This window comes from Brienomyrus brachyistius, chromosome 21 (assembly GCF_023856365.1).
Source record: "Brienomyrus brachyistius isolate T26 chromosome 21, BBRACH_0.4, whole genome shotgun sequence".
NCBI lineage: Eukaryota > Metazoa > Chordata > Actinopteri > Osteoglossiformes > Mormyridae > Brienomyrus > Brienomyrus brachyistius.
Window position 1 is genome coordinate 15,327,805 of NC_064553.1, and position 24,141 is coordinate 15,351,945.

Genomic DNA, 24,141 nt, shown 5'->3' on the forward strand with positions numbered 1-24,141 from the left:
TGGATGTGATGGATCCCTAACAATCCTGACCGCTTTGCTGAGGCAGCGAGATTGGTGTATCTCGTGAATAGATGGTCATTTTCTCTGCTGTCTTCACTACTCTATCAATGTAAAAGCATTAGCAAGTCCCCGCACAACAAAAATAAACAACCCCGGCATCCAGCAATCACCCATTCCCCTGGAGGCAACTAGTCACAGCTTACTCCACAGATGTTAAACACTCAGGATAGGAAGCCAGTCCAACATAATTCAGTTTATTTTTGTTGTGTGGGGACTTGCTAATGCTTTTACATTGAATAGTCACTCTCTATGCATAAAACATATGACAGTGAAGGAAATTATGAGAAAGTGAAACTTCTACAGTCATTTGCCGCCAGAGGGCTGTTCGGGGTCCACTTTATAGAAATATTCATACCGTATGCTTCTTTAATGTGCCTATGCAATACATATGTCTGGAGTGCGGGGGATATCGCTCAGGGATCACTCATGCGGAGCTGACGTCATCAACCTATGGAAGGAGGCAACACCCTTAAAGCAGACACGTATGACTTCACGACCGAACGACTCGCGGGGTCACGCCCCGTTGCCGCAAAAAAATGCCTAGTTGCCGCGGAGTCCATCTCCCCATTACGCGAAACTCGTGATGATTCTAACGAATGAGATTCCAGGACCTGCTGGACGGACGTAGCCTTGTGGCCAATCGAATACGGAGTGTGTTCCGCCTGTCCTGGGCGCCGGCCAATTGCGGCACGGCGTCGCAGCAGGGGGCGGTGCGCCCGCCGTTCAGGAAGATGGGCCATCGTGAGGCGGAGGCGTGAGAACCTCTCGGATCGTGCGATATTTACCCGTAAGCGGCGTCGATCGTCCGCACGTCACTCACTGTACGGCTGCCGAGGATGGGTGCGAGTTAACGATGACCGGGGAGAAGAAGAAGAAGAAGCGGCTGAACCGCAGTATTCTTCTCGCCAAGAAAATCATTATTAAAGATGGAGGCACTGTGAGTTAAATATTTATTTTCCGTAGCTTCTGGAGCACTTTGGTGGCAGGACGGCCCGTTTACATGGCGGCCTGACCCCACTTCCTTCGGGCTCCGTGGGAAATGCTCAGCTTAAAGATCGCTGGCACCCTGGCACCAGGTCGTTACCGCCCGGGTCTCAGCCCGAAGTAGCGGCCGAGCTCTCCCCGGGGTATTATCGAGATATAACCATGTAAAGGAGGCACAGGGGCTTATTTATCCGCTCGCAGCTCACGTAGCTCGACGCTGGCCACGAACGCTAACCTCCCTGCCACCTGCCGCTTAATGCCGGTGAGACCCTGTCAGTCCGTGGGGGCCAGCTGCTCGGTCGGTTTGCTTTATAGGATTTAATTAGAAAACTGTATAAATAATTGAATAAACTGCGCAAATGCCAGTTAAAGGTGCTGGGTGTTGTTAAATGTCTATTGTAAACGGCTTTAAGGGTGTTATTTAATGTTTCGTTGTAATTAACTGCCTTGTGACGTTGGTATACACGTGTGATTACTAGTATCAGTGAGTATACATTGTGACAACTAACCAAGAGTATGGAGCCATTGCCTTTACATGAAGGACTTGCCTCCAGCTGTTGGGTGCTTCTGTTCTCCATGATTAGCTGACATGGCTCTCTTCCTCCCTGCAGTCTCAGGGCATCGGTGAGCCCAGCGTCTACCATGCCGTGGTGGTCATCTTCCTGGAATTCTTTGCCTGGGGTCTACTCACCACACCAATGCTCACGGTGAGCCGGGCAGGGAGGCCACGATGTTTTAAAGGTTTACTTAGAGCATGAACAATTAGGTTTGGAATGGAACTGATGTTGATCTGTGGAGTGATAGATAGATTAATCTGGTCTGTGGGGAGTTTCTCAGAGAAATAGGCAATCGGTTAGCTGTACCTTATGCTTTACATTACATCTCTTTATGGGGCAGTACTTGCTGGAGCATTTGCGGTTAAGGGCTCTGCTCAGGCTGAAACCTGCTGACCACAAGAATTGAATTTAACTAGTTGAACCACACCCTGGCCGCTGTTTTAGCACAGCCCCCTTCATTGTAATTGTCGCCTCTCTTAAGTTGCGGTGTTGACCTCTGGTTAAAAGGGCTGTCCTGGCCTTGGTGACCAGCGACGTCATGGCACCCGAGCTCCGATTGGCTGTGACCGCTGTCTGTTTACTTGACAGGTGTTACACCAGACCTTCCCACAGCACACCTTCCTGATGAACGGGCTGATTCATGGCGTCAAGGTGAGCGGGGAGCCACGTCCAGCATGATAGGAGGTCGCTGTATATTTCACCAGGCCGCTGACCGGTCCCCTCTGCCCCCAGGGTCTGCTGTCCTTCCTGAGCGCCCCCCTGATCGGGGCCCTCTCCGACGTATGGGGTCGCAAATCCTTCCTGCTGCTCACGGTCTTCTTCACCTGTGCTCCCATCCCCCTGATGAAGATCAGCCCTTGGTTGGTCTGGGCGTGGTTTCCATAGTGACTCGAGATGGGAGTGACTGATGTTTCCATGACGATTTCTCCCACCCTCCCGCAGGTGGTACTTCGCGGTCATCTCCATGTCAGGCGTGTTCGCCGTCACCTTCTCCGTCATCTTCGCCTACGTGGCTGACATCACGCAGGAGCACGAGCGAAGCACGGCGTATGGCTTGGTGAGTCACACAGGTCGCCCCATGACGGCAGGGCCCAATGGGGACTTTACTGACCCGTTTAACCCCCACCCCCTGCCCAGGTGTCCGCCACCTTCGCGGCAAGCCTGGTGACGAGCCCGGCCATCGGCGCCTACCTGTCGGCGACTTATGGCGACACGCTGGTGGTGGTGCTGGCCACGGGCGTGGCCCTGCTGGATGTCGGCTTCATCCTGATGGCCGTGCCGGAGTCCCTGCCGGAGAAGATGAGGCCGGCCTCCTGGGGGGCACCGATCTCCTGGGAGCAGGCCGACCCCTTCGCCGTGAGTGCCTCCGCCGAACCTGCGCCCCCCGCCATCTACGTGCGCTACCTTCCTGCTTGGGGTTAAGCGAAGTGTTAAAGTTTGCACTGTGGCCTGGTGATTTTGTTTGTTTGTTTCAATACCCGTTTATCCAGTTACGACTATGATCCATATCCCAGAACGGGACACGCCCTGAAACGGGACAGGCGCTGTAGTTTGTAATCTGCCAGTTGTCCATCTTGACACAAACTCACGGCTTGCCCTGGACCCTTCCACAGTCCCTGCGCAAGGTGGGCCAGGACTCCACGGTTCTGCTCATCTGCATTACGGTATTCCTGTCCTACCTTCCCGAGGCCGGCCAGTACTCCAGTTTCTTCCTCTATCTCAGACAGGTACTGTGCCGCTGGGCTGCATATTAAGGGACTTTACTGGCTCTTGTTTAGAGGAGGCTGACTCCTGTTCTTCTGCTTCCAGGTCATAGGGTTTACCTCAGAGACGGTGGCAGCCTTCATCGCAGTGGTGGGAATCCTGTCCATCCTAGCCCAGGTCAGCTGATTTAGTTAGGGCGCCGCCCTGCTGGACAGCACATGCCACTGAATGTGTTTTGTAACAATTTAGAAGAAATTATACAATAATACACTATGAAAATGAAATGTAAGTGAAACCCAGCTAGTGGCAAGTGGTGGAGGGGGGCACTTTTTGAGCTATATGTCACTACCCCTCCCCAACAGACGGTTGTGCTGGGGGTCCTAATGCGCTCCATCGGGAACAAAAACACCATCCTTCTGGGCCTGGGCTTTCAGATACTGCAGCTGGCCTGGTACGGCTTTGGATCTCAGCCCTGGTGAGTGTGGGGTTCAGGGCCACTGCCCGACGGTCTGTGTCCGCTCTGCTCTCATCTTGTCTGGGTCAGTGATGGTCTGCTTCCCCTTCCTCAGGATGATGTGGGCAGCTGGGGCAGTGGCCGCCATGTCCAGCATCACTTTCCCGGCCATCAGTGCCATCGTGTCCCGCAATGCCGATCCTGACCAGCAGGGTGAGTTACCCCCACAAGCCCCGATTTCACCGGTCTTGTGCGTTACCCAGGAAGCCGCCTTATGGATATTGCCCTACCCCCCCCCCGCCCAGGTGTGGTCCAGGGCATGATCACTGGCATCCGTGGCCTTTGTAACGGCCTGGGCCCAGCGCTCTACGGCTTTGTGTTCTACCTGTTCCATGTGGAGCTCAGCGAGATAGAGCCGGTGGGCACACAGGAGAAGAACACGCAGCCCAACATGGCCAACCCCACCGATGAGGTAGCCACGCCCCCTGGTTCCCGTGCTCATGCACATGCTCACACACGTGCAGCCCTCACCCTTCCCCTCCCTTCCTCCCTGCAGAGTGCCATCATTCCTGGCCCCCCTTTCCTGTTTGGGGCCTGCTCTGTGCTGCTCTCCCTGCTGGTGGCGCTCTTCATTCCCGAGCACAGCGGCCTCGGCCTCCGGCCCCCTGGCTACAAGAAACACGGTGGCACTGCCCAGGGCCACGCCCACAGCCACGCCCACAGCCCGCAGGCCGGGGGGGGTGAGGGCAAGGAGCCTCTCCTGGAGAACAGCAATGTGTAGTGGAGCCCAACCCCCCTCCCCCCCAGCCCATCCCAGGGGAATGACTGCCCCCCACCATCCCCCCACTCGGGCTTCCCTGAGGAGTCTGACTTGCTGTGTTCAACGTGTCCCTGTGTTATAGTGGCCAAATGGACCCCGATCTGTTTCCTGGTCTTGAGCTATGGTGGACCTTGGCAGCTCATAACTGGTGGGGGGGGGCAGGTGCTTGCCGTTCCCGTATCGCTCCCGTCGGAGCGGCTGTGGGTCAGACAGTGTCTGTTCTAAGCCAGCCTGGCAGGACGTGCCAATGGCGTGTTCCGTAGATACCCCTGCAGGACGTGCCAATGGCGTGTTCCGTAGATACCCCTGCAGGATGTGCCAATGGCGTGTTCCGTAGATACCCCTGCAGGATGTGCCAATGGCGTGTTCCGTGGAGACCACATACCCCCTGCAGGAAGTGCCCTGGGACCTAAATCCACAGGTGACGCATTTGCCCGAGGCTCTCACTCTTGTCAGTATGGAAGGTTTAACCTTTCGGTTGTACCATTTTACTAAAGTGCTCCAAGTCGGCTGCTAGCAGCACGAAGTTACGCTGGTCAGGTGACCCACGCCTGCGTACTGGGCGCCAGCCTGCAGGAAGTCAGGACAAGCTGTGTCAGGTACAAATACGTTTTTGTGCCATAGCCTTTTGGTTCATCCCTCAGTCTTTCTGTCTGTCCTCCTGTGCCGATGGGTGCAGCTCCTCCGGGTCACTAACATCTGACACTTCCCACCATCAGCCTGTTTACGTTCCACTTTCTGCTGCCTTGCTCTCTGCCATCGGTGTGTGTGTGTGTGTGTGTGTGTGTGTGTGTGTGTGTGTGTGTGTGTGTGTGTGTGTGTGTGTGTGTGTGTGTGTGTGTGTGTGTGTGTGTGTGTGTGTGTGTGTGTGTGTGTGTGTGTGTGTGTGTGTGTGTGTGTGTGTGTGTGTGTGTGTGTGTGTGTGTCGCCTCTCAGACAGGGATGTTGCTTCTTCCAGTCTGCTTTCACCTTTGTAAAGGATGTTTGGGGAGTGCCATACATATAACAACTAATACTATTTATTAAAGGCCATTGCACATGACAGTTGGGTGCTGGAGTGTTGGGGGAAGTAATGTCATCTGAAAGCCCCTCTAACAGGCCCTTAACAAGGCCATGCGTCAGACTGGGGCACAGGGTGTGTACACGTGACGTGCATTTGCGTAAAGAGACTAAACTGTTGACAAGCTGTGAAATAAAACTGGCATCAGCAACTGAGTTACCTGCAAGGAAAAGAAAGTCTCCTACTAACTGAATGCTTTTTGAACATTTGACTTTCATACTTTATTCTGTATTTTCACCATCTTCTGAAGATTCTAAAGATTAAGCTCAACGCTCTCAATGGTTGAAAGTCATTGTACAGAATTTTAAAGGTTTAATGTGCAAGTTTAAGGGTACAACAGCTATTCCCTTTCAGTGTTTTGAATCTGCACCATCTCTTCTTACAAGTTCAGTAGTTCAGCTATGAAACCACTGTGTGCCTAGTTTTGCACAGGGGAACAGGGTGCAGCTTTGGTTGACTGCTGGGGGGGGGCATCTTTATAAGGATGCTGGACTGCCAGCAGTTGGAGGGTGGAAGATAAATACAGTTGTATCAACGTAAAAACATGGACATGTGACTTTGAGCTCAAAGGTTGGGTAAATAAACTGTCAATGAGTGACATGGGAAACTTGGTACTGTAAGATATTATACATGCCTAACAATGGGTTCATGTGTAAGTGAGGTGTACCAAGACCCAGACTGGTTTACAGTCGACGCAGGAGGACATGACTAGTATCACGGTCAGGGTTAGTTGTTTGCGTGTGACCCTGCGTCCTCCACCCGCCGTGCAGATGGAGCGCCGCAAACCACTGGGGGTGCCTCTTACGTTTTGCATTCAAATTAAACATTTTTGTCTTCATGTTAGACGTTTTATACCATTTCCTTCCACATTTTCAACGTGTACAAAAGACATGATTTTAAAAACTAAGCTGTATTGTTTTATGTATCAAGAAAATTATAATAAACAAAATGGAAAATGTCTTTTGGCTCTGTCGTTTTAGGTCGTGTGCTTATTTAAAACGGAAAACGTTATATATATGTATATATATTAATGAGATATCTTCTACAATTAATTAAAATACCTACTTATATAGTTCGCTCTATTGTATCATCCCATATTTTTTGTTCAACACGCCGCCCATTTCCGTCTTCATTAACGTGCTGTGGTAATTACTCCAACTAGGAAGAAGCATTTAATTTACAACAAAAAAACAAGAGGTTTGGAATTTAAACACTCATTACAAGAAGAATGTGAAGACCTACGCAGAAATTTAAAAGAACCCCCGCCGCCTTTGCCCGCCAGCCGATGGTCTGTGCAGCAGGGTGCAGGGCTGCCTTCATTACCGGGACCCATGAGACGCCACTATTTATTTAGACCCCAGATCTTGGCAATATTCTTTTTAACCACAGAATCGCACCTCGAAAAGACGATTCCTTCACATGAATTTTGTACAATTTATGTGTACAAAGTTATGTGTACAATTATTACTTGATTTTTTTGTGATATGAAAACAAAGCGAACTCTTTGGATTCAAGAAAAAGACTTGCTTGGAAAACACTTCTGTTTAGAAGATCCATCCCCTACTTCCGGTCTCTGATCCGTTTAGACTGATACACTTCCGGTGCACGTTCAAACATGGCAACCTCCCGTCTAGAAATAAATTTTATTAGACTTTTGTCTCGGTGTGAATCTATAGCATTGGAGAAGCGGGTGGAAACCGAATGGAGGCTGGAGAAGGTTAGAAACTAATTTTAATTCAATTAAAAGTGCAGATAAAGTGTAATGGAATGGTAAATATATGGATCAGCAGCTGACACAGTGACAGCCACGTCAGATGTATGGAGGCTGATTAATTCACATGTTTCTCAGTATCCGAGGCTCCGATTAAACACAGAGATCATTGATCCCAGTCTAACTAAACATTATCGGCTCTCTTTGTCTTCGTTTCGTTTCCCTGCAGTATGTCGGTGCTCTGGAAGATATGTTGGTCGCCTTAAAGAAAAGTTCGTGGTAAGCCGGCTTCTTCAGACGCCCTTTCGTGGGCACTGTTTATTTCTCAATTGGAATTGTTATTGGGGGAAATGGGGTAAAATCTATATTACCAATTGTCGGCGGACAAACTTGTTTAGGCTGTTAAGGAAAGGGTATTTAATAAGTGAACAATAACAGAAATACAACTGATGATATGCATTTCTGCATAATACGTTTCCTTTAGCGATGTTTTATCCGTTTGCACATCTGAATAATTGTCAGAACAGTTGGACTTCTTTGCCTGTATTTAACGTTGTTAAGGACCGGTGGATTTATTCTGGTTTATGAAAGAGTAACCTGAAGGATAACCCATAATTAGTTGTCACTGTTCTACCTCCTAGCAAACCTGTCACAGAGGTTCTAACGGACTACAGTCGTAAAGTGGACTTCCTGAAAGGGCTACTGGAAGCTGAGAAACTGGTCAGATTCTTATGCACCTCTTTTTTGTGTAATTTCCTATTAATGTTTTTCTGAGGTCTATCTTTTGATGGATCTTCTCTGTGCCCTGTGTACAGGCGTCCCCGACAGAAAAGGCCGTGGCCAATCAGTTCCTGGCGCCGGGCCGGAACCCCACCATAGCCAGCGAGCGGATGCCGGCCAGTAAGACTGTGCACATGCAGGCTAAGGCCCGCTGCACCGAGGAGATGAGGGGGGAGCTGATGGGTGAGGTGAGTGTCTAAAACAGTATTATCAGAAACACGCGGCCATAGCACCACCTCTTGGTCATTCTGGGCAGAGCAACAACACGGATTCTTAAAGCTGCCATGCATTAGCGCCAATATTTTCAGCTGTCACACAAAAGGTATTTCAGTGCGGTGTTTTTACATTTTGATTGATCTTTTTGTTCTGTTTGTTTTTGTTCCAGGGCACATCAAAAAAGGGTGAGCTTTTTTTCTTCAGATTGCATTTGGAACTGTTTTTAAAAGGGTAAGTGGTGTTATTTTTCAGCTTTAGTTTCTGAAGTACTTTTTTCTCTACACATTTGCAGGCATTTCTGGAACAGAAGTAAGACACCGAAGGTAAGGATACTAAAACTCTAACACTTTCTACAGAGACAGCAACACATTTTACCTCCTGGGTGGTAATGGAACAGAACAGGCTAACCCTGTTTTGTGGGTGACCCCCCCACTACAGTTTGCCTCTGGATGAGCGGCAGTCAGCAGCTGAGCTGGACGCCGTCCTGCAGCACCACCACAACTTGCAGGAGAAGCTGGCGGAGGACATGCTGAGCCTGGCCCGTAATCTGAAGAACAACACCCTGGCAGCACAGAGCATCATCAAGCAGGACAACCAGGTCAGCATGTGGGCGGGGCTTAGGTAACTCTGCATTCTGGGTAAATGAGAGGCTCTTATATTACAAATCCTGTCCCCTCCCACCCCCCGTCCCTCCAGACACTGACACAGTCCATGAAGCAGGCGGACCTGAACTTCGAGAAGCTGAAGACGGAGTCTGAGCGCCTGGAGCAGCATGCCAAAAAGTCCGTCAACTGGTTCCTGTGGTTCATGCTGGTGCTGGTTTGTTTCACCTTCATCAGCATGATCCTGTTCATCAGGCTTTTCCCTAGACTTAGATGATGCTCTCCCCCCTGCCTCCGCCTTGTCATCCACACTTCCAGGGTCCCATTCAGGTACTTTGTGACCCACCCCTGTTTAGCTGGGTCTGCTTTGGTATCTCTCCTCCTAATAACCCAGCTGGCTCTGAATTTGGTCCAGGCCAAGGTTCACGGACCCCTCAGCACAGTTCGTTTGTGTTCTAACTACATTTTAAGTGTGAGTTGGCTCTGCTTTAATCAGCAGTGGCTGCAATTGACCAGCGGAGGGGGGGGGGGTTCTACTCCTGTTGCCATAGCTTCCTCAGTCCCCCAGGTATCATTACACTAAATTTCTGTTCCTATGGTAACCCATGGTAACTGAGCTGGAGGGTTGAGTGAGAGATGAGTGATTATAGAGGGGTTGATCTGTCCGCTGCAGCCGCCTGGAGGCCAAACACTGTAATTCCGGCAGTCTCTCTCTCTAAGGTGTCGTACACTTTTGCCTGGTGGCTCATTTCAGAAACGCATGTCCTGCATTTTACAGTTGCACATGTAAGCCGGTTTGTGTTTTGTTATATGCAGATTTCTCTGCATTTGTTGGGAAGTAGGGGTTTGTCTAAAAGGAGGCTTTGGGTGTACAGCCCCCGGAACCCTTTTCAACAGCAACGAGACCCCTCCCCAATGCGGAGCCCTCTGCCTGTAACCCACGTTTTATTAAATTACTTTATGAGCATGTTGTATGTGTCATTTTCTGGCCCTTCATGATTCCTGTACACCATAGTGCCAGCAATCGATAACGAAACATGTCATGACCGCAAGGACATTTAACGCTTACGTGTTTGAGGTGCGTTGCGGGCGGAGCCTGTGAAATAAAGGGTCAGATCACTATCTGTTATTTATGTGATTAGCTAATCATGTGACTCAGGGTGTTTTTCTAACACACCAAGTACTGCACTTTTGGTACTTCAAGCTGTTGGTTTTAAACTGGCATAAAAACTGGTACGGCACTGAATGACATTACAGGACGAGGCGGGTTTTTTACTGAATTCGAAAAAATGGTTATAGTATATTTTATAGATGGCCTGACCTGTTATGCGCATGCAATTCTTGCACCGCTAGACAGTTCGATTACGATCAGGCGTTTTCTTGCCTTCAGTTCTGTACGGACGTTATAGTGAAGGGAGTTTATGTTTCACTAAAACATCTTCGCTCTGTCATAGGGGAAAGACTTAGCTAGATTTTCCAATTTTAATAATTATTCCTTTTATAGATTATCCAATATATGTTTCAAAAATGGGGCGGCATGGTGGTGCAGTCAGGGACGGATTACGGACCGGGCCAGCGGGGCCGCTGCCCAGGGGACCTTGGGATGCAGGGGGCCCGTGGGGCCCCTAGCCCAAAACAATTTGCAACGCTTATCAACAATGTATATTCATTTGTCTATTTTAGAGGCCCTACATTCTTTGATCCTCTGCCTACAAGGGCCCCTGACCCTATAGGGAGGGCGATTGGCTGCCAAGGGCCCTTGAATTTTGGTGGTGGTGGGGGGTGAGGTGAGAGGTGTGAGGCAACGTTTTGCCCAGGGGCCCACACAACCCGTAATCCGTCCCTGGGTGCAGTGGTTAGCACTGTTGCCTCACACCTCTGGGATCCAGGTTCGAGTCTCCGCCTGGGTGTTATGTGTGTGGAGTTTGCTGGCCCCCCATCCTGGGTTGTTCCCCACCTCGTGCCCATGGCTTCCAGGATAGGCTCCAGACCCCCCCACAACCCAGTAGGATAAGTAGTCTGGAAAATGGATGGATGTTTCAAAAATAAGTTTACCCCCACCACTTTTGCATGACCACTGCATGCGTTCTCTGAGACCATAATAATTTTCATCCTTGCTGTTCAAATTACTCCTAGATGGGTTTGTGAGAAACTCCTTTTTGCTTTATAAATACCCCATTATTTATTACAACAATATCACATCACTATATTCGGAAATTTTCCAATACCATGCAGTCCTAGTATATTGAATTCAATGCTCTTTAAATTTCTTGTCATTCTGCTGATGTTGTTTCTGTTTTCAATATGGCGGTTGTGTTGTGTTTAGAGGCAAAATATTTTTTGCGTAACCAGTCGGCAAACAAAGCCTTGCAAGTCCCACCCAAAATTACCGAAGTACCAAAAAAGTGCCCTAGCTGGATTGGTTTTTTAGGTACTTTTAGTTTTGTTCCTGGTACTTGACCGGAAATCAATGGAAAAGGCATAGAACCAAAAGTATTGTACCTGGTACGGTGGACTAAGTGAGGTTCTCTGTAGTGGGGACTTCTCATGAAGCACAAGAAGCTGACGTTAAGTCCAGACTGCTCCTTCATTTTGATCCCCAGCCAGGAGCCCTTGGTCTGCAACCCAACATGACGCTGAAGTCAACGACTGTCACTGAGCGGCTGTCCGCTTCGCTGCTTACAAATCGGGACTTCAAATAACATCTGAAGTATTTTGGGGGACAAATTATATATGACTAATAGTTCTGCTATGGGCCAGCAGATGGCGCCATATAACTATTAGTGCCGTTTTACGGCTACAGATGGTTGCAGTAGAATATACTGAAAAAGTAACAGCTGTGATTTCACGTAAAATATTTGATTTCAGGACAATATATTGACTACACAAGATGCTGCATTTCAAACGCTATTTGATATACAGTCAATGTTATGCTTATATCCAGGCGTAGTTCAACGGATCCTCCCGCAGTATACAATCCGCAAACATAATGAAATGGCTATGTGAGGAGCCTGCAGTTTATCAAAAACCAGAAATCATTTCAATGGCCAGTGAGCAGGAACTTTTTTCTGGTCGACAACCAAGCCTTAGCAATAGTTGGAGCCGGAAATGAGTTCATTATGAAGAAATGAACAAAACAAGTCTGTCTTTCCGCCCCAGCAGCCCCGTCTCTGGTGCAGGCTTAGAGCAGCCCCTCGGACTGACCCACCGAGCATTAATTGGACACCAGATCAGAGGCATCTACAATCTCTATTAGGCCGAAGTCTCATTAGGCTGCGCTGAAAATAATTACTTTAGCGCTAACCCATAAACCATTCTACTTTGCCCTTATTAGTAGATTTACGGCATTATTTGGTATTGTTGTTAAATAATTTACATCACCCTCATAAACCGAAACTGAAAATGAAAAAGGTGATAAAGCATATATTTAAAGATGTTTTTGTATATGACGGGTATGAGCAATAACGCGTTCTCTCATGGAACATCCTATCATAATGTCTAAAACATGGTTTCAATGTTGCCTTTAAGCGCTTAAAAATAAAGACTGACCGCGCCCAAGGTACTGCCAAGCCACGGAAATACACGGGGTGGTGCCTGTCCGTAGTGCCGGCGTGTGATCTGCGCAGTTTACCGTGCTAGAAAGTCTCACTGATCTTCGCCAGCCAAATAGCATCTAAGCGTCCAGAGACCTGAGACTGGCCGTGTCTGTACGAAATTGGCACTGAGATCACCCGTTTGTGGTACATCAGCATCCTTGACACGAACTAGGGTCAGGTGAGGACTGCTTTACTGAGGACGTCTGTCGGAGTAGAAAGTATTTGGAGAAGGAACAGTTGTCCAAGCACACACTGTCCGGACTAACAACGGCAGTGACATTTGGAGTTAGGGGGTTATTTGTGTTTGCTAATTAGATGCTTTTCATCAAGCATTTCTAAATCACATGTTTACATCATCTTGGCGTAATTTGGAACGAGTAATTAGGTACTTTGCTCTCATCACATCTATGTCCTTTCACATTCAGTGTTTGTCTCCTTGTTAATTGACACTTAATTGCAGCATTAAGTGATTATAAATCACAGGGGAAGCATTTTACCCAGAGGCACTCGAAAGGGCAGACTGCAACGTGCGAGGTGGCAACACTCTTGACGAAGGTGGGGAGGCATGAGAGGTGGACTTCGCAAGGCGTGATCCAAAGCCAGTTCCATTGCCCGACTGGCGTGGCACTGTCATCCATGTGGTCAGGTTTCCATGGCTACCGACTGGCAGGAGGAAGCCTTTCCGAGGGCAACGAGTACAGAGTCTCGTTCCCGTTCAGCCAACCGGGAGCGAAAATATCAGCCCTGTGCAAAAACAGTGTGGCACGGCAGCCAGATCTTCTCTGTCCCTCTCTCTATCTCTCTTTATCTCTTTATTTACAATTCTTTGCCTCATATTTGAAAGCATAGTCAGGGAGAATTTCAGAAGCATTCGTTTTTTTATCAGCTTGTCAAAAATCAGCAAGCTGAATAACAATATTTACGAAAGCAAGACACAAAATATTACGTAATGTGTATGTAGGCTTATAAATCAAAAGTGAAAATTATATCGATAACATCTGTATGAACTTTTGTTTTAGATTGTGTTATAATATACTATATTATGTCTTTTACGTCAGTGTGCGGTCTTTCTTTATCATCCTGGAAAAAAATGTGATGCAAACCATTAGTCTGCGTGTTAAATCAGTTCATACGTAGTGAGGTAATTTTTGACTATGCACGTATGGGAAATCCCCCCCCCCCCCAGTGACTCGGATGTGGGGTGTTTAGGAAGGAAGCTGAACCACCAAATTAACCTAAGGGAAGAGATGCCTGTCTTTTCATTTTCAGCGAAGCTAAGCACTAAGTGTTGTGGGTGAAATCTCCCCATCCACCGCGGCCAGATTCGCCCTGGCGACCAGCCCTGCCGTGCTGGGTGTGTCCAGCCACCTGCTCCCAGACCTGGCCCACGGACATTGTTTGCTCACCTGTGTGTTTGTTTAGCACGGCGGCAAGGCCTGACACCACGCCGAGAAAATTAGGCGAAGACCCAGGATGGGCGGAGTTCCCTTCTGCATGGGGGTCATGGATGTGTTGGGTGGGTGGGTGGGGGGGGGCGCTGAGGGCCTCTTGATTCTACGCTTCCATCGTGATGAGTGGCTTGCCCTTCCCTCCCCCCACTCTCGCCCTAGTTACTCTGTCTGCCCTTTTATCTTAAGTTCTGGCTGATGAAGAAACGCCCCCCCCCCGAGGGTGTTTGTCCTGCGTGTGTCCATGTGCTGTTGGCCTGAAGCACTGAAATCCGTCTCGTCTTCTGTATCCAAAAGCTGCAAACCGTCAGAGACACAAACTTATCCCTTTATGATATGCTTTCTCCTATGAACCAGGGGCCCTGTCTGCGACAAGCTTGTTGGTGTGTGTTTCAGTCAATTATTTGGTCTTGATTCCTGTCCACGCTACAGGAAGCCTGATCTGTGGGAGAGCAGGCTTGGCTACTCATAGTCTCCTGGCCCTGCATGAACCCAGAGCTGGTCCAGATGAAGATTTTCAGTCACAAATCATGCAGTTCTCACCCAGACGGCACAGATTCCTTTCACTTGCCCTGTGGCCTTCCACGACAGCGACGGGGGGGGGCGTTTGCTCATCCAGCTGTGGGAAATCCTCCAATTGGGTCGCTACGTGCTGTGGATGATCTAGGCGTTGTGAATTTGGGGGGAAAGTCTCTCAGTATATCTGCACGTCCTTGTGCGACACTCAACACAAGAGAGACACAGCTTTCGTGGAAAAGTGCTTTAGAATTTGCTTTTTCCTTCAGAAATTTTCTGAAAATTACAATAATACATTTGAAGTTGGAAAACACTATGTCATACTGCCCTGGAGTTATTATTTCAGGCACACAAACATGTACAATCACACACTATCAATGGTACTTAAAATGCAGAGAAGTTAACTGCAGGAAGGGTACCCTGATATGTGGGGAGCATCCCGAAAGAGGCTTAGAGAGCCGCGTAAATAAAACACCCCTCCCCACTTTGTACTAAGCCTTAATATGATGCTGATGGCACATCCACCTCCTTTTTTGTAAACAAACTGACACGTGAGTGCGTGTGTGCATGTACGTTGGTAGGGGGGCGCAGGATGATACCAACGTCACAGCCCTCGGGGTGTAAATAAAGCGATTCAGCTTTGAGACAGAATAATTAGCTGTCTGGATGAGACCCCCGCCCCCGCCAACTCCCCTACCAATAACCAGTGTGTGAATTCTCTCCTCTGTAGCCCTGTTACATGTCGGGTACTCTGAGTGATCTCGGGGGCTGGACTGCGAGAGTCGTCTCCCCCCCCCCAGGCACTCACAGCAGCGTCCATAACCTGGGTGTCTCTATGGCAGCAGACAGTGAATGTTCCCTGCTTGCTCAACTCGACCCTTCTCCTTGCCTCCCCACGAGCGATTGTGCTCCACTGCTGTATCCTGTGAATGAATTCTTCAGGTGGACGGTCACTCCACGTCTAGGCAGCATAAATTCCCGTACTGGGAGGACTTTCCTATTTCCCTCAACCTTCCCCTTCCATTATCGCTAACCCCCCAATGATTTATTTGCTGTGTGAAAGAATATTCATATTGAATATTCCCGGCGTCCGAATGTGTTTAACGATTTTCCAGGGATGCGTTGCGCATAAGTCCTATTGTGTAATAAAAGTGCGAAGGCTTCAAGTTAAAATATCAGGTACGCAGGACCTATTCATTCAAGCATAACAAAGATGCATAACGCCAGAAATAGGGAAAAATTAAAGTCTAAAGCTAAGCCAAATCAAATATGTAACCCTGAAATGTCTGAGCTGTCGAGTGGCGAAGAGTTTACGAAGCGCTGGAAAGAAAAGGTGATTTAAATCGCTGGTTCCTGGGAATATCTAAACATAGAAGTATTGCAGGCAAAGCGCCGAAAGTGTCCCTGAATTAATCAGCAGCTACGTCGCAACATTCCCAAACGTTGTGGGAGGAAATCTGATTTTAAGCCAGGTGCTGTGCTCTCTCCACATTATTTTTACATTTTGAAACCTGAATCTGGAAACAAATGTCAAAATTACCCTCCATTGAGGTACGAGTCAATCGCACGTTCACATAAAAATAGTTGGGGCTGAAGGAAAAACGGGTGACCGCTCAAAATAAACCAAAACGCAAAAGAAGCAAGAAACAGAAAACTAATGTTATATATTGTTGAAGAGATGTTAACTCGCCATTTGATGCTCCTGCTCAGCTTAGTTTGAGGTGTTGCAATTAACTGTTGAGAAAATGCTTGTATTCCTTTTTTGGACTAATTTGGTTTCATTGCAAAGTGTACGTTTTAAAGCAATGCGCTTAATCCTTTACGTAAATTGCAGAGAATAAAACAATGGCATGCACTGTGTAGTATTTGTTTTGTGCCTTCTTAAATTCATGCAGTTTTATCGTATGATCGGAAGCAGCATATACATTGTACCATATATCACATATCCCTGTTATTTTTCTACACTGATTGAATATACGTTTTAACGGGAGACGGATACAATTGTCTTGCAAGTAGAGGTCTCTAATTTTATCCTAATCCATCAGAAGTGAGTGGATTTAAGTTACACAGGCTCTTTTTTGTGGTAAACATAGAGAGACACTCGCCAGTTCCAGCTCCAGTCCACATTTTAAACAGACCTTACGAGTGCCCCAGCTGACTGGCAGCTCCTGTTTACTGGCGCACAGTCAGACAGTGGGAACCCGAAAGAGACGAATGGCGTCGCCTCCACGGACTTGGGGTGGGGGGGGTGAAACAAGAAGTTAATGGCTGATGTTGACGGCGTTTAACGTTTGCACCCCTGCAGATGACGGCTAGCTTCATAACGAGCTCGCATTCGGGATCATTTTAATTTCCAGCTGCGGTTTTCCGTTAGTCTCTTGTTTTCCACCTTCAATTTGGGACAGAGCCGTGGAAGACTTGGAAAGGAGGGGGGAATGTCAGTTTCGAAAAAGAGGGAAGACGAATCGCACGGCGTGTTTCTCCGGAGCGCATCCTGAAGGCTTCCTTGGGATGTGATCGGGGCTTGTTTTTTTTTTTTTTTTTAATTATTTTTTTTTAACTCGGTTATTTCTTCGTGGAGAGGGAGGGCGGGCAGCCGGACCGCCGTTGTATATAAATCGCGGCGACCCGCGGTTCTGCGAAACGTGTCCCGAGTTTAGGGTCCGCATAGAAAATCTTGGAGAAATATTGCGTATATAAAATAATTCGTGATATTTCAATTAAGAATTATTACTCAGTCAGGGATCTAGGGGATTTCTAAGGGGAGTCGCAAATAGCCCCGACCCACCGTGTGTAGGGTTCCGAACTGCGCTGCCTAATCCGGCAGGTAAACGGTGACCGGGAGTCTCTCACGGTTTCTCTGGCTTGGTACCGGTTAACCGTAACGGTCTGGACCTGGTTTCCCGCCGGGCTGAGGGCTATCTCTGCAGTCCGTCGTTTATCCCCTCGGGCGAACTCCACAGGCGAAAGTGGAGAGCAGCCACAGGCGAGGCTGAGACCAGTCTGATGCTAAAGCGAGACCGAGAGACGGCTACCGCGCGTTAGCCCGCCGGCTAGCTGGCCGATCTCGGTTGTGCGAAGCGTGTCTCTATCCCGCCACCTCCGCTGCCTTCGTTTTTTGGGCAAGGAGAGCATTTATTTATCGTGCTTTTTTATTGAACGGGCTCGGGTAGTGAATGTGAACGGCCGACTTTCTGGCGTCACGATCCTGAGTCTCAAACGGCTAGGCTAAGGCGAGACAGGCTAGCTAGGCTAGGCTAAGGCCAGACAGGCTAAGCGAGGCTAGGCTAAGCTAGCGAGAAGTGACAGCATGCGGCCGGAGAACTCCGCCGCCGTCCTGCTCACCGTCCTGTACCTCCTGTCCAGCTGCGGACACACCGCCGGAGAAAGTAAGTAGTGACTGCCCGTCTTCATAGAGAAACCCATCGCCATGCTCCCATAAAAATAAACAATAACAGTGATAGTAACAGCTGTGTATGGGAGCCGCTGTGCAAGTGGGAGAGTGAAAGCGGCCATCGAGAGTATGTGTTTAGAGGTGGTGTCGGTTTGTGGGTGTGCATTTCTGTTCTGTGACAGTGTGACAAGTGCGTCCTTTTAACATGCTTTTAATGGCTCTCCGATAGTGCAAAGCCGGAAAGGCAGCGGAATCAATGTGCAATTTTGTCGATTTCGGGGTGCATTGGCGTTGGACCGCGCCGCAGCCTGGCCGGGACCCCAGCAAGTCATTAGTGCTGGACGGGGGCGTGTTTGCTCACGATGCCCCTGGTGTGGAGGATCGGCTTCGCTGTGAGCCTCTGGGGCTTGTATCAAAACACACGGCCCTTACGGTTTTACCCTGAGCGAGTCCGTCTTTAACACACCCGCACTGTGCAAGCAGCCGTATCTCCTGAAATCACTGCGCATGAGAAGGTTCTAAAAATGCTTTTGGCTGTCAGCTCTCACGTTTGGTCTTCGTGTATATATTTGCAGGATCTCATTTGACCCATGCACTGAATATGCAGTTAATGTTTTTGGAGTAAAACTGGCTTGCGTGTGTCTAGTAGATTAACAAGTGGATTTACCAAAGTATAGAGAGAGTAGATCTTAGATAACTAGAATGGCCATATAGATATGTTTGAAACCGTGTTTTTGTTCCCGTGTTACTTAATTTTATGAAGTGCATCTACAGATCAAGTGAAAACAGTTTGGAAATGGACATAATAAAATTAGGAGCAATATTTTAACCACTTAATTTTTGTTTGAACACGCCCGTGAAATCCTGCCGTGGGTTAGTTTTAACCACCGCGTAATGGCATAGAGATTACCAAACCGCCGTTTGTAGTTTTGTGGTCCATGTAAGATTGATATAAATTTGGCTTTTGCCAGCCCTGCAGCCACTTTGAGTGCAATGGTGTTTCGATGTTTTGTAAATTTGGATGTTGGCACTAAATGGGATAATTGTAAAATGAGTGTTATCCTTTGGGGGTATTAGGGCCTGTGATTTGGGTTTAGTTGCCAGCTTGGGCCTCACACTTTGATGTTTTCTTGTTCCTCTTGTCTCTGGGTGGCCTGTTTCCTGGCATGCTTCAGCTGAGTGGAATTACATCTGCGAGTGCGTAGTGCAGAGTGAACATGAGGCCCCGAGTTTTGTTGGTTGGTATCCTGCGTGACAGTTGTAGGAATAGTGGCCAGCATCTAGATATTATCACCTTGGAATTAGTTTCTGTAGTGGCAGTAGGGAATGGTGCTGGAACCTTAGGTGGCCCTGTAGCGGACTCTACCCGTTGCGTTTGTGCCTGAAACCGCCTTGTTCCTCCTCATTTCTGAGCACATGATCTGTTTCACACTCATAGAGTCGTTAGGACTCTGTTTCACAACCAGAGTCGTTAGGTGACGACGGACATGCTTGTTTGGTGCTTTCGTTTTAGGAAGTCTGTTATCGTTTGCCATCATTTTATTGTCCATGGATACTAGAAATAAATATCAGGTATCAAAACACTTTTTGACAGATGATATTTAACACCAAAACAAGACTTTTTTTTTTTTCTCTCTCTTTTTCACTCGCATTACTTCCCGCTGCAGACCTTTTTGGGATCTTCCTCCTTTGCTGAATCTGTCTCAGAGGTAGAAAACATTGCTATAAATAAGCAAACATTCTAGTCTTAAGGGCCTTTTCCCTTGACTTTCCAAGCCTGATCCATGATAGTTTGCCTCCGAAAAAGAGGGTCATTCCCTAGGCTGCCTTGGATCTTGGATCTACTTCTTCATGTATGGAGAACACTCACACACATTTCCTGCTGATCTTTGTGCCACAAACCTTTCACTGTCACATGCTCTGAATGTCAGTGTGTCCTGAGAGGGGGGAAATAGCGTAACATCAGATTTAAATTGAGAAGTCCTTTTTAATGTTTTTTGCTTCCTTCTGAATCTGGCCGTCAAAAATGTACGGCTCTGCCGTAACCGGCTTGCACAGGATTCAGCAGCCAGGGTGGAAAAAAATCAGAGGAATCGAGCTGTGCAGTGGAGGCTATCTCCCTTCCTCGTTCCCGTCAGGTTTGCTATTTCTGCACCTTGTCAGGACCTCTGATTCAGACAGAGCCATCTTGTAGTCCGCGCGCCTTGTAAACAAACTCTGAGACATGCATATGCATGTATGTAGATTGGCATCTGGGAGGGCATGGCCTCATACGGGAACCGGCACATCGACAGCCAGGCCACGGGCTCAGAGTCTGGGACTTAATTTGAGCCATAAATTTCACTTTCTGGAAGCTGATGCGGTTTCGTTAAGCACTTGACTGCGTTGTTTTTCATGTGCACGTGAAGAGGTCGAAACTTTGATCCTAGGGTAGCGGTGAAGCCTTGCCCCACAATTCCTTGCCTGTGGAATGCGTGGGTGGTCTGCCCTGTAGGTGCTACTGTGAGCTGGGTGTGACTCGTGATTAACCCCCCCCCCCCCTCCAAAGACATGCCTGTCCATTGGCCTGAGAAGGTTCTAGTTCAGAGTGGCACCACGACACACCTGCTAATAGAAGCCCCGTGAGATGATCGCTTGAACCTTCGGTAACCTAAACTTTTAATATGTTCCCTCCCGTGCGGAGTCTGTTTGCTGAGGGTTACGGTCGATCTCTTCCCCCTGATTTTGAGCTTTTTCTTGCACGCCATGAAACCCGAATTGTTAGCGTGGTACCATCTGGAAGTGTGATGCTGGTGCGTTCTGTATGGAGTCTCTTCTTGGGTGTTATTAGTGAGTCGACCAATGGCAGGAATTAGTGTGGCATCAGCGACCAGATACACCTTATGAATTATGACAGATTATTACTGAAGTTAGGCGGCCAAGATTAGCTTACCCTGCTATGCCCCCACCCTGGGTAGAAACTGTTGTTTAAACGCCAACTAAGTATGATAAGGTCACCTTACGATTTTGTGAGAGCTCACCCACCCTCCTCCTCTGCCTATGGATCGCAGAAGGAGGTGGAGACAGTTTTGTTCATGTGAAGCATGGCTTGACTGTCTAATGGTACCAAGGAATTTCCCCTCGGGGCTGCAGGTCGCCCTTGGCTAATGTCCTTCGTTGGCTCAGAGGGTGGGTGTTTTCAGTCAGATGGTCGTAAGGAAGGCAGAGTTGCTGAGTGTCAGCGGCACCCAAAACAAGAGCGTGAAAATGAATCTTCTCCGATCGATGCAGCTTGCCAGCGTCCGTTGCAAAATTAAGGGCATTTAGTCGCTCGTTTGTAGAAGGGGGTGGGTTTGCTTTGCCTTAAAGGGGAGTTTACTGTGAAGGTCGTTCATACTGTGATATTGGTTTGCATAGAGGTCTTATCTCCAAAGGCACCCTGATAGACCTCGCATTGACCTCCCTCCTTGGTGAAGGTTTATAATCTCGATTCCCTGAAAAACTGGGGCCGTGTGACTTTGGTTTGGCTGCAGAATATAAGGGTTCGTTGTCGTGCCTTATGAAGTCTCACCTCTTGATGTTTAGTTGATTGACTCCTACCACCAGCAATGCATTGCTTGTATTTCTGTGTTCATTTTAGCACCCCCCCCTGCTTCCTTGCCAATCCCATGGTTTACTTTACATCAGCACTGTAAGACCTGTTTGATACTGGGTTTTCTTAGCGCATCCACTGACTGGTCCAATTAGTACTTTTATCTGTCAGTCACTCATCCGAAAAGCACACAAACTCCGGAGGGGTAAGTATATAATAGTATGTTTGAGAGAACAGGAGACTGCTTGTACACGTGGACCTGCAGGGCTTGGTGTGGAACACGGTGGGGGGGGGGGGGGGGGGGCAGTGTATCTGGGAAGCACTGCACAGACCTGTAGGGGGCGACGCACTCCAGAGCTGCTGATCCTCCCTCGTGGTCACAGGTAAGGCACGCTCGATTAAAGGGATGCGCTCTCCCCAACAATCGCTGCTGTTTTGTCTCTCCGAACATCCAATTTCCTGAGAGATAATAGGATCGCTGGCCTGCCCCTGTCGCTATGACGACCCTGCTGTTTGTGCCGTCTCCAAATGAGCCTTATTTTTCACCTGCGGATTTCTCAAAAAAAACACATAATGACCAACGTCATTCTGCCCAGATGCTCCTCCCTGCCGTGCGCATGCCGAGATTGGCTCCAGTCGCTTCCCTTCCCGTGAACTGGGATGACGATGCTGCTTGCTTCCTAATGAATGTCTTCATTAAAGCTTAACCCCAGGCCCTGACTGAGTTGTCACATTAATCCTTAATACTGTTTTGCACTCAAATGAATGAAAACATGTAAAAAAATATATATATATCTCCTCCCACCCTGCGCCATGAACTACGAAGGATTCTTCGCTTAGTGCTTACTTGCCTGTCCCCCCCCCCTCTTTACATTCTGCTCTCGCACCTAGTTGCTGGCCGGGGGATGAGTGGTGGTGGGGGGGTGGTTAAACAGGAATGATTTAGTAAGGTGGTTTTTGTCAGAATAAGTGGGGGGAAAAAGAAAGTATCCTCAGCCTGCGTGAGGCCGGATCGAGCAACAGTGCTGGCAGGGTGAAGGGGATGTATGGAGAAGCCATTAGTGGCATAATTTTATACCCCCCCTCCCCCCCCCATCACTACCACCATTTAGGTGAAGATGAAGTCGCCCCTCAACCATCTCGTGTTCAGTGGGGATGATACCCGGAGAGAGGGTGTTGAGGCTCTGTTTTTGTTTACGGTGGTGTTTGCGCTCTGTGGCTTGCCCCCCACCCACTGCCTCCGTGGCCCCGGTGAGTCCGACTTCATGTCCTATTTTTATGGCATGTGTCACAATACCTGGAGGGGGGGGACAGGACTGTGAGCAGCTGTACTTCTTTCCCTTGCAACCTGAGACCCTTCCTGCCCCCAACACACAGGGGGTCAGAGAATGCGTGACCTGCTGCTCAGTGCTGGGATATGCATCCCGATTGGTTAATTGGTTAATTGCTTCCTGGTGTCCCTCTAGGCCTCTGAACCGGCTCTGCTTTGTGAGTCACTCAGTCTTCCTTGGGGAAGGTGCGGGGGGCTGCTGGCGTTGTGACCGCTCCGCCTTCCCGCTTCCTGAGGTCACGCACACCCACTGGGCTTGCTGGGCTAAAAATGGAGCTTCCAGCTGGGGGCCACGTTGTCATGTGGGGGACCAGCACTGGCTGTAGTGCTCTGGCTCGCGGGCAGTGTGACTGGCACAGAATTGGCTTTGCGGGGGGGTTGTAAGTGATCTGTCGCCACTTTGCGGGCTTGGCCCCGCTCCGTTGTTTTTATGAGGCCGACCGATTAAACGCTCCCCTCCTCCCTGTCTCCGTCCTCACTGTTGCGTTCTGATTTGCGTGGGACCGCCTGTGGTTTCACGGCTCCGGGTCACGAGCGGCCGGCTGGCATATCATGTTACGGGCAGGAACGTGACTTTGGGCTGACGTTCGCCCTCCTGTTTAAGGTGCCATCTCGGGCTGGCTGTCCAGAACCTCTCGTTCGCTGACGCGTCAGCCCTTGGTTCTCCAGGAGTTTCTCAAGCGACCCGGTTCCTCATGTTACAGTTGGGGGTGACGTGTGTCTGGATGGGACGGGCCACTTCTCCAAATGGGCCTGTCCTATGTAGACGATCACCTTTTTTTTTTTTTTTTTTGCAGTCTTGATCCTCTGGGTTCGGTCCGTGTCAAAGTCCCTGATGTTGAATTGGCCTGCTGCATTCGACCATTTCGGGTTTGGCTTGCCCCGGCTGTCTGTGTGGCTCTATGCCCCGCAGGTTGCAGCGGGATGAGGGCCCAATCCGAAAAAAGAAACGCTTTATATATGAGGTCATCACCACGGCAGCTGTGGATGGGGGGCACAAGAGATCAGCTGACATCGCCGCGGTGGTCGCAGTGTGGTGGCAGCCCAGTGCACCTCAGGGCTGATTTATTTAAACAAACTTAAATTATGTGGGACTTCCATTCGGTTTGCAGGTCGCGAGCAGATCCAAGGCCGCTACTCCCCGTACGAAGCAGCACCCACAGGACTTGTCCGTTTGGGCTGCAGGTTGCGCAGTTGTTAAGGACAGCAAGCTGGGCTCTAGAATTGGGTACTTCACTTGTTCTGCAGGCATAATCCATTCAGATGTACAGATTGGTAAATCATTAAGAAATGGGTTAAATTTGTAGCTGTGAGCTCACCCCCCCCCCCCCCCCCCAC

The 24,141-nt window shown here is 48.9% G+C and overlaps 3 protein-coding genes across 3 annotated transcripts in view; all 3 read left to right on the forward strand.

Annotated features, from left to right (window-relative positions):
• Positions 1-745: 745 nt before the first annotated feature.
• Positions 746-6,599, forward strand: LOC125716251 (hippocampus abundant transcript 1 protein-like). Its single transcript, XM_048988371.1, has 12 exons — positions 746-997; positions 1,656-1,751; positions 2,190-2,252; positions 2,334-2,461; positions 2,544-2,658; positions 2,739-2,957; positions 3,215-3,328; positions 3,411-3,482; positions 3,668-3,780; positions 3,875-3,972; positions 4,065-4,231; positions 4,316-6,599. Exons 1-12 carry the CDS (start codon positions 914-916, stop codon positions 4,538-4,540), a joined length of 1,494 nt encoding a protein of 497 aa, XP_048844328.1. The 5' UTR covers positions 746-913; the 3' UTR covers positions 4,541-6,599.
• A 409-nt stretch (positions 6,600-7,008) lies between these two features.
• use1 (unconventional SNARE in the ER 1 homolog (S. cerevisiae)) lies at positions 7,009-9,915 on the forward strand. Its single transcript, XM_048988372.1, has 8 exons — positions 7,009-7,356; positions 7,580-7,629; positions 7,992-8,070; positions 8,166-8,318; positions 8,516-8,531; positions 8,639-8,669; positions 8,785-8,944; positions 9,043-9,915. The coding sequence occupies exons 1-8, from the start codon at positions 7,255-7,257 to the stop codon at positions 9,223-9,225; spliced, it is 774 nt and encodes a 257-aa protein (XP_048844329.1). The 5' UTR covers positions 7,009-7,254; the 3' UTR covers positions 9,226-9,915.
• Positions 9,916-16,676: 6,761 nt separating this feature from the next.
• The window catches only part of LOC125716475 (insulin receptor-like), a 28,588-nt gene continuing 21,123 nt past the window's right edge, over positions 16,677-24,141 (forward strand). The window contains exon 1 of the mRNA XM_048988782.1: positions 16,677-17,897. Coding sequence (XP_048844739.1) covers positions 17,819-17,897 — 79 coding nt within the window. The 5' untranslated portion in view covers positions 16,677-17,818. The remainder of the gene's footprint in view (positions 17,898-24,141) is intronic.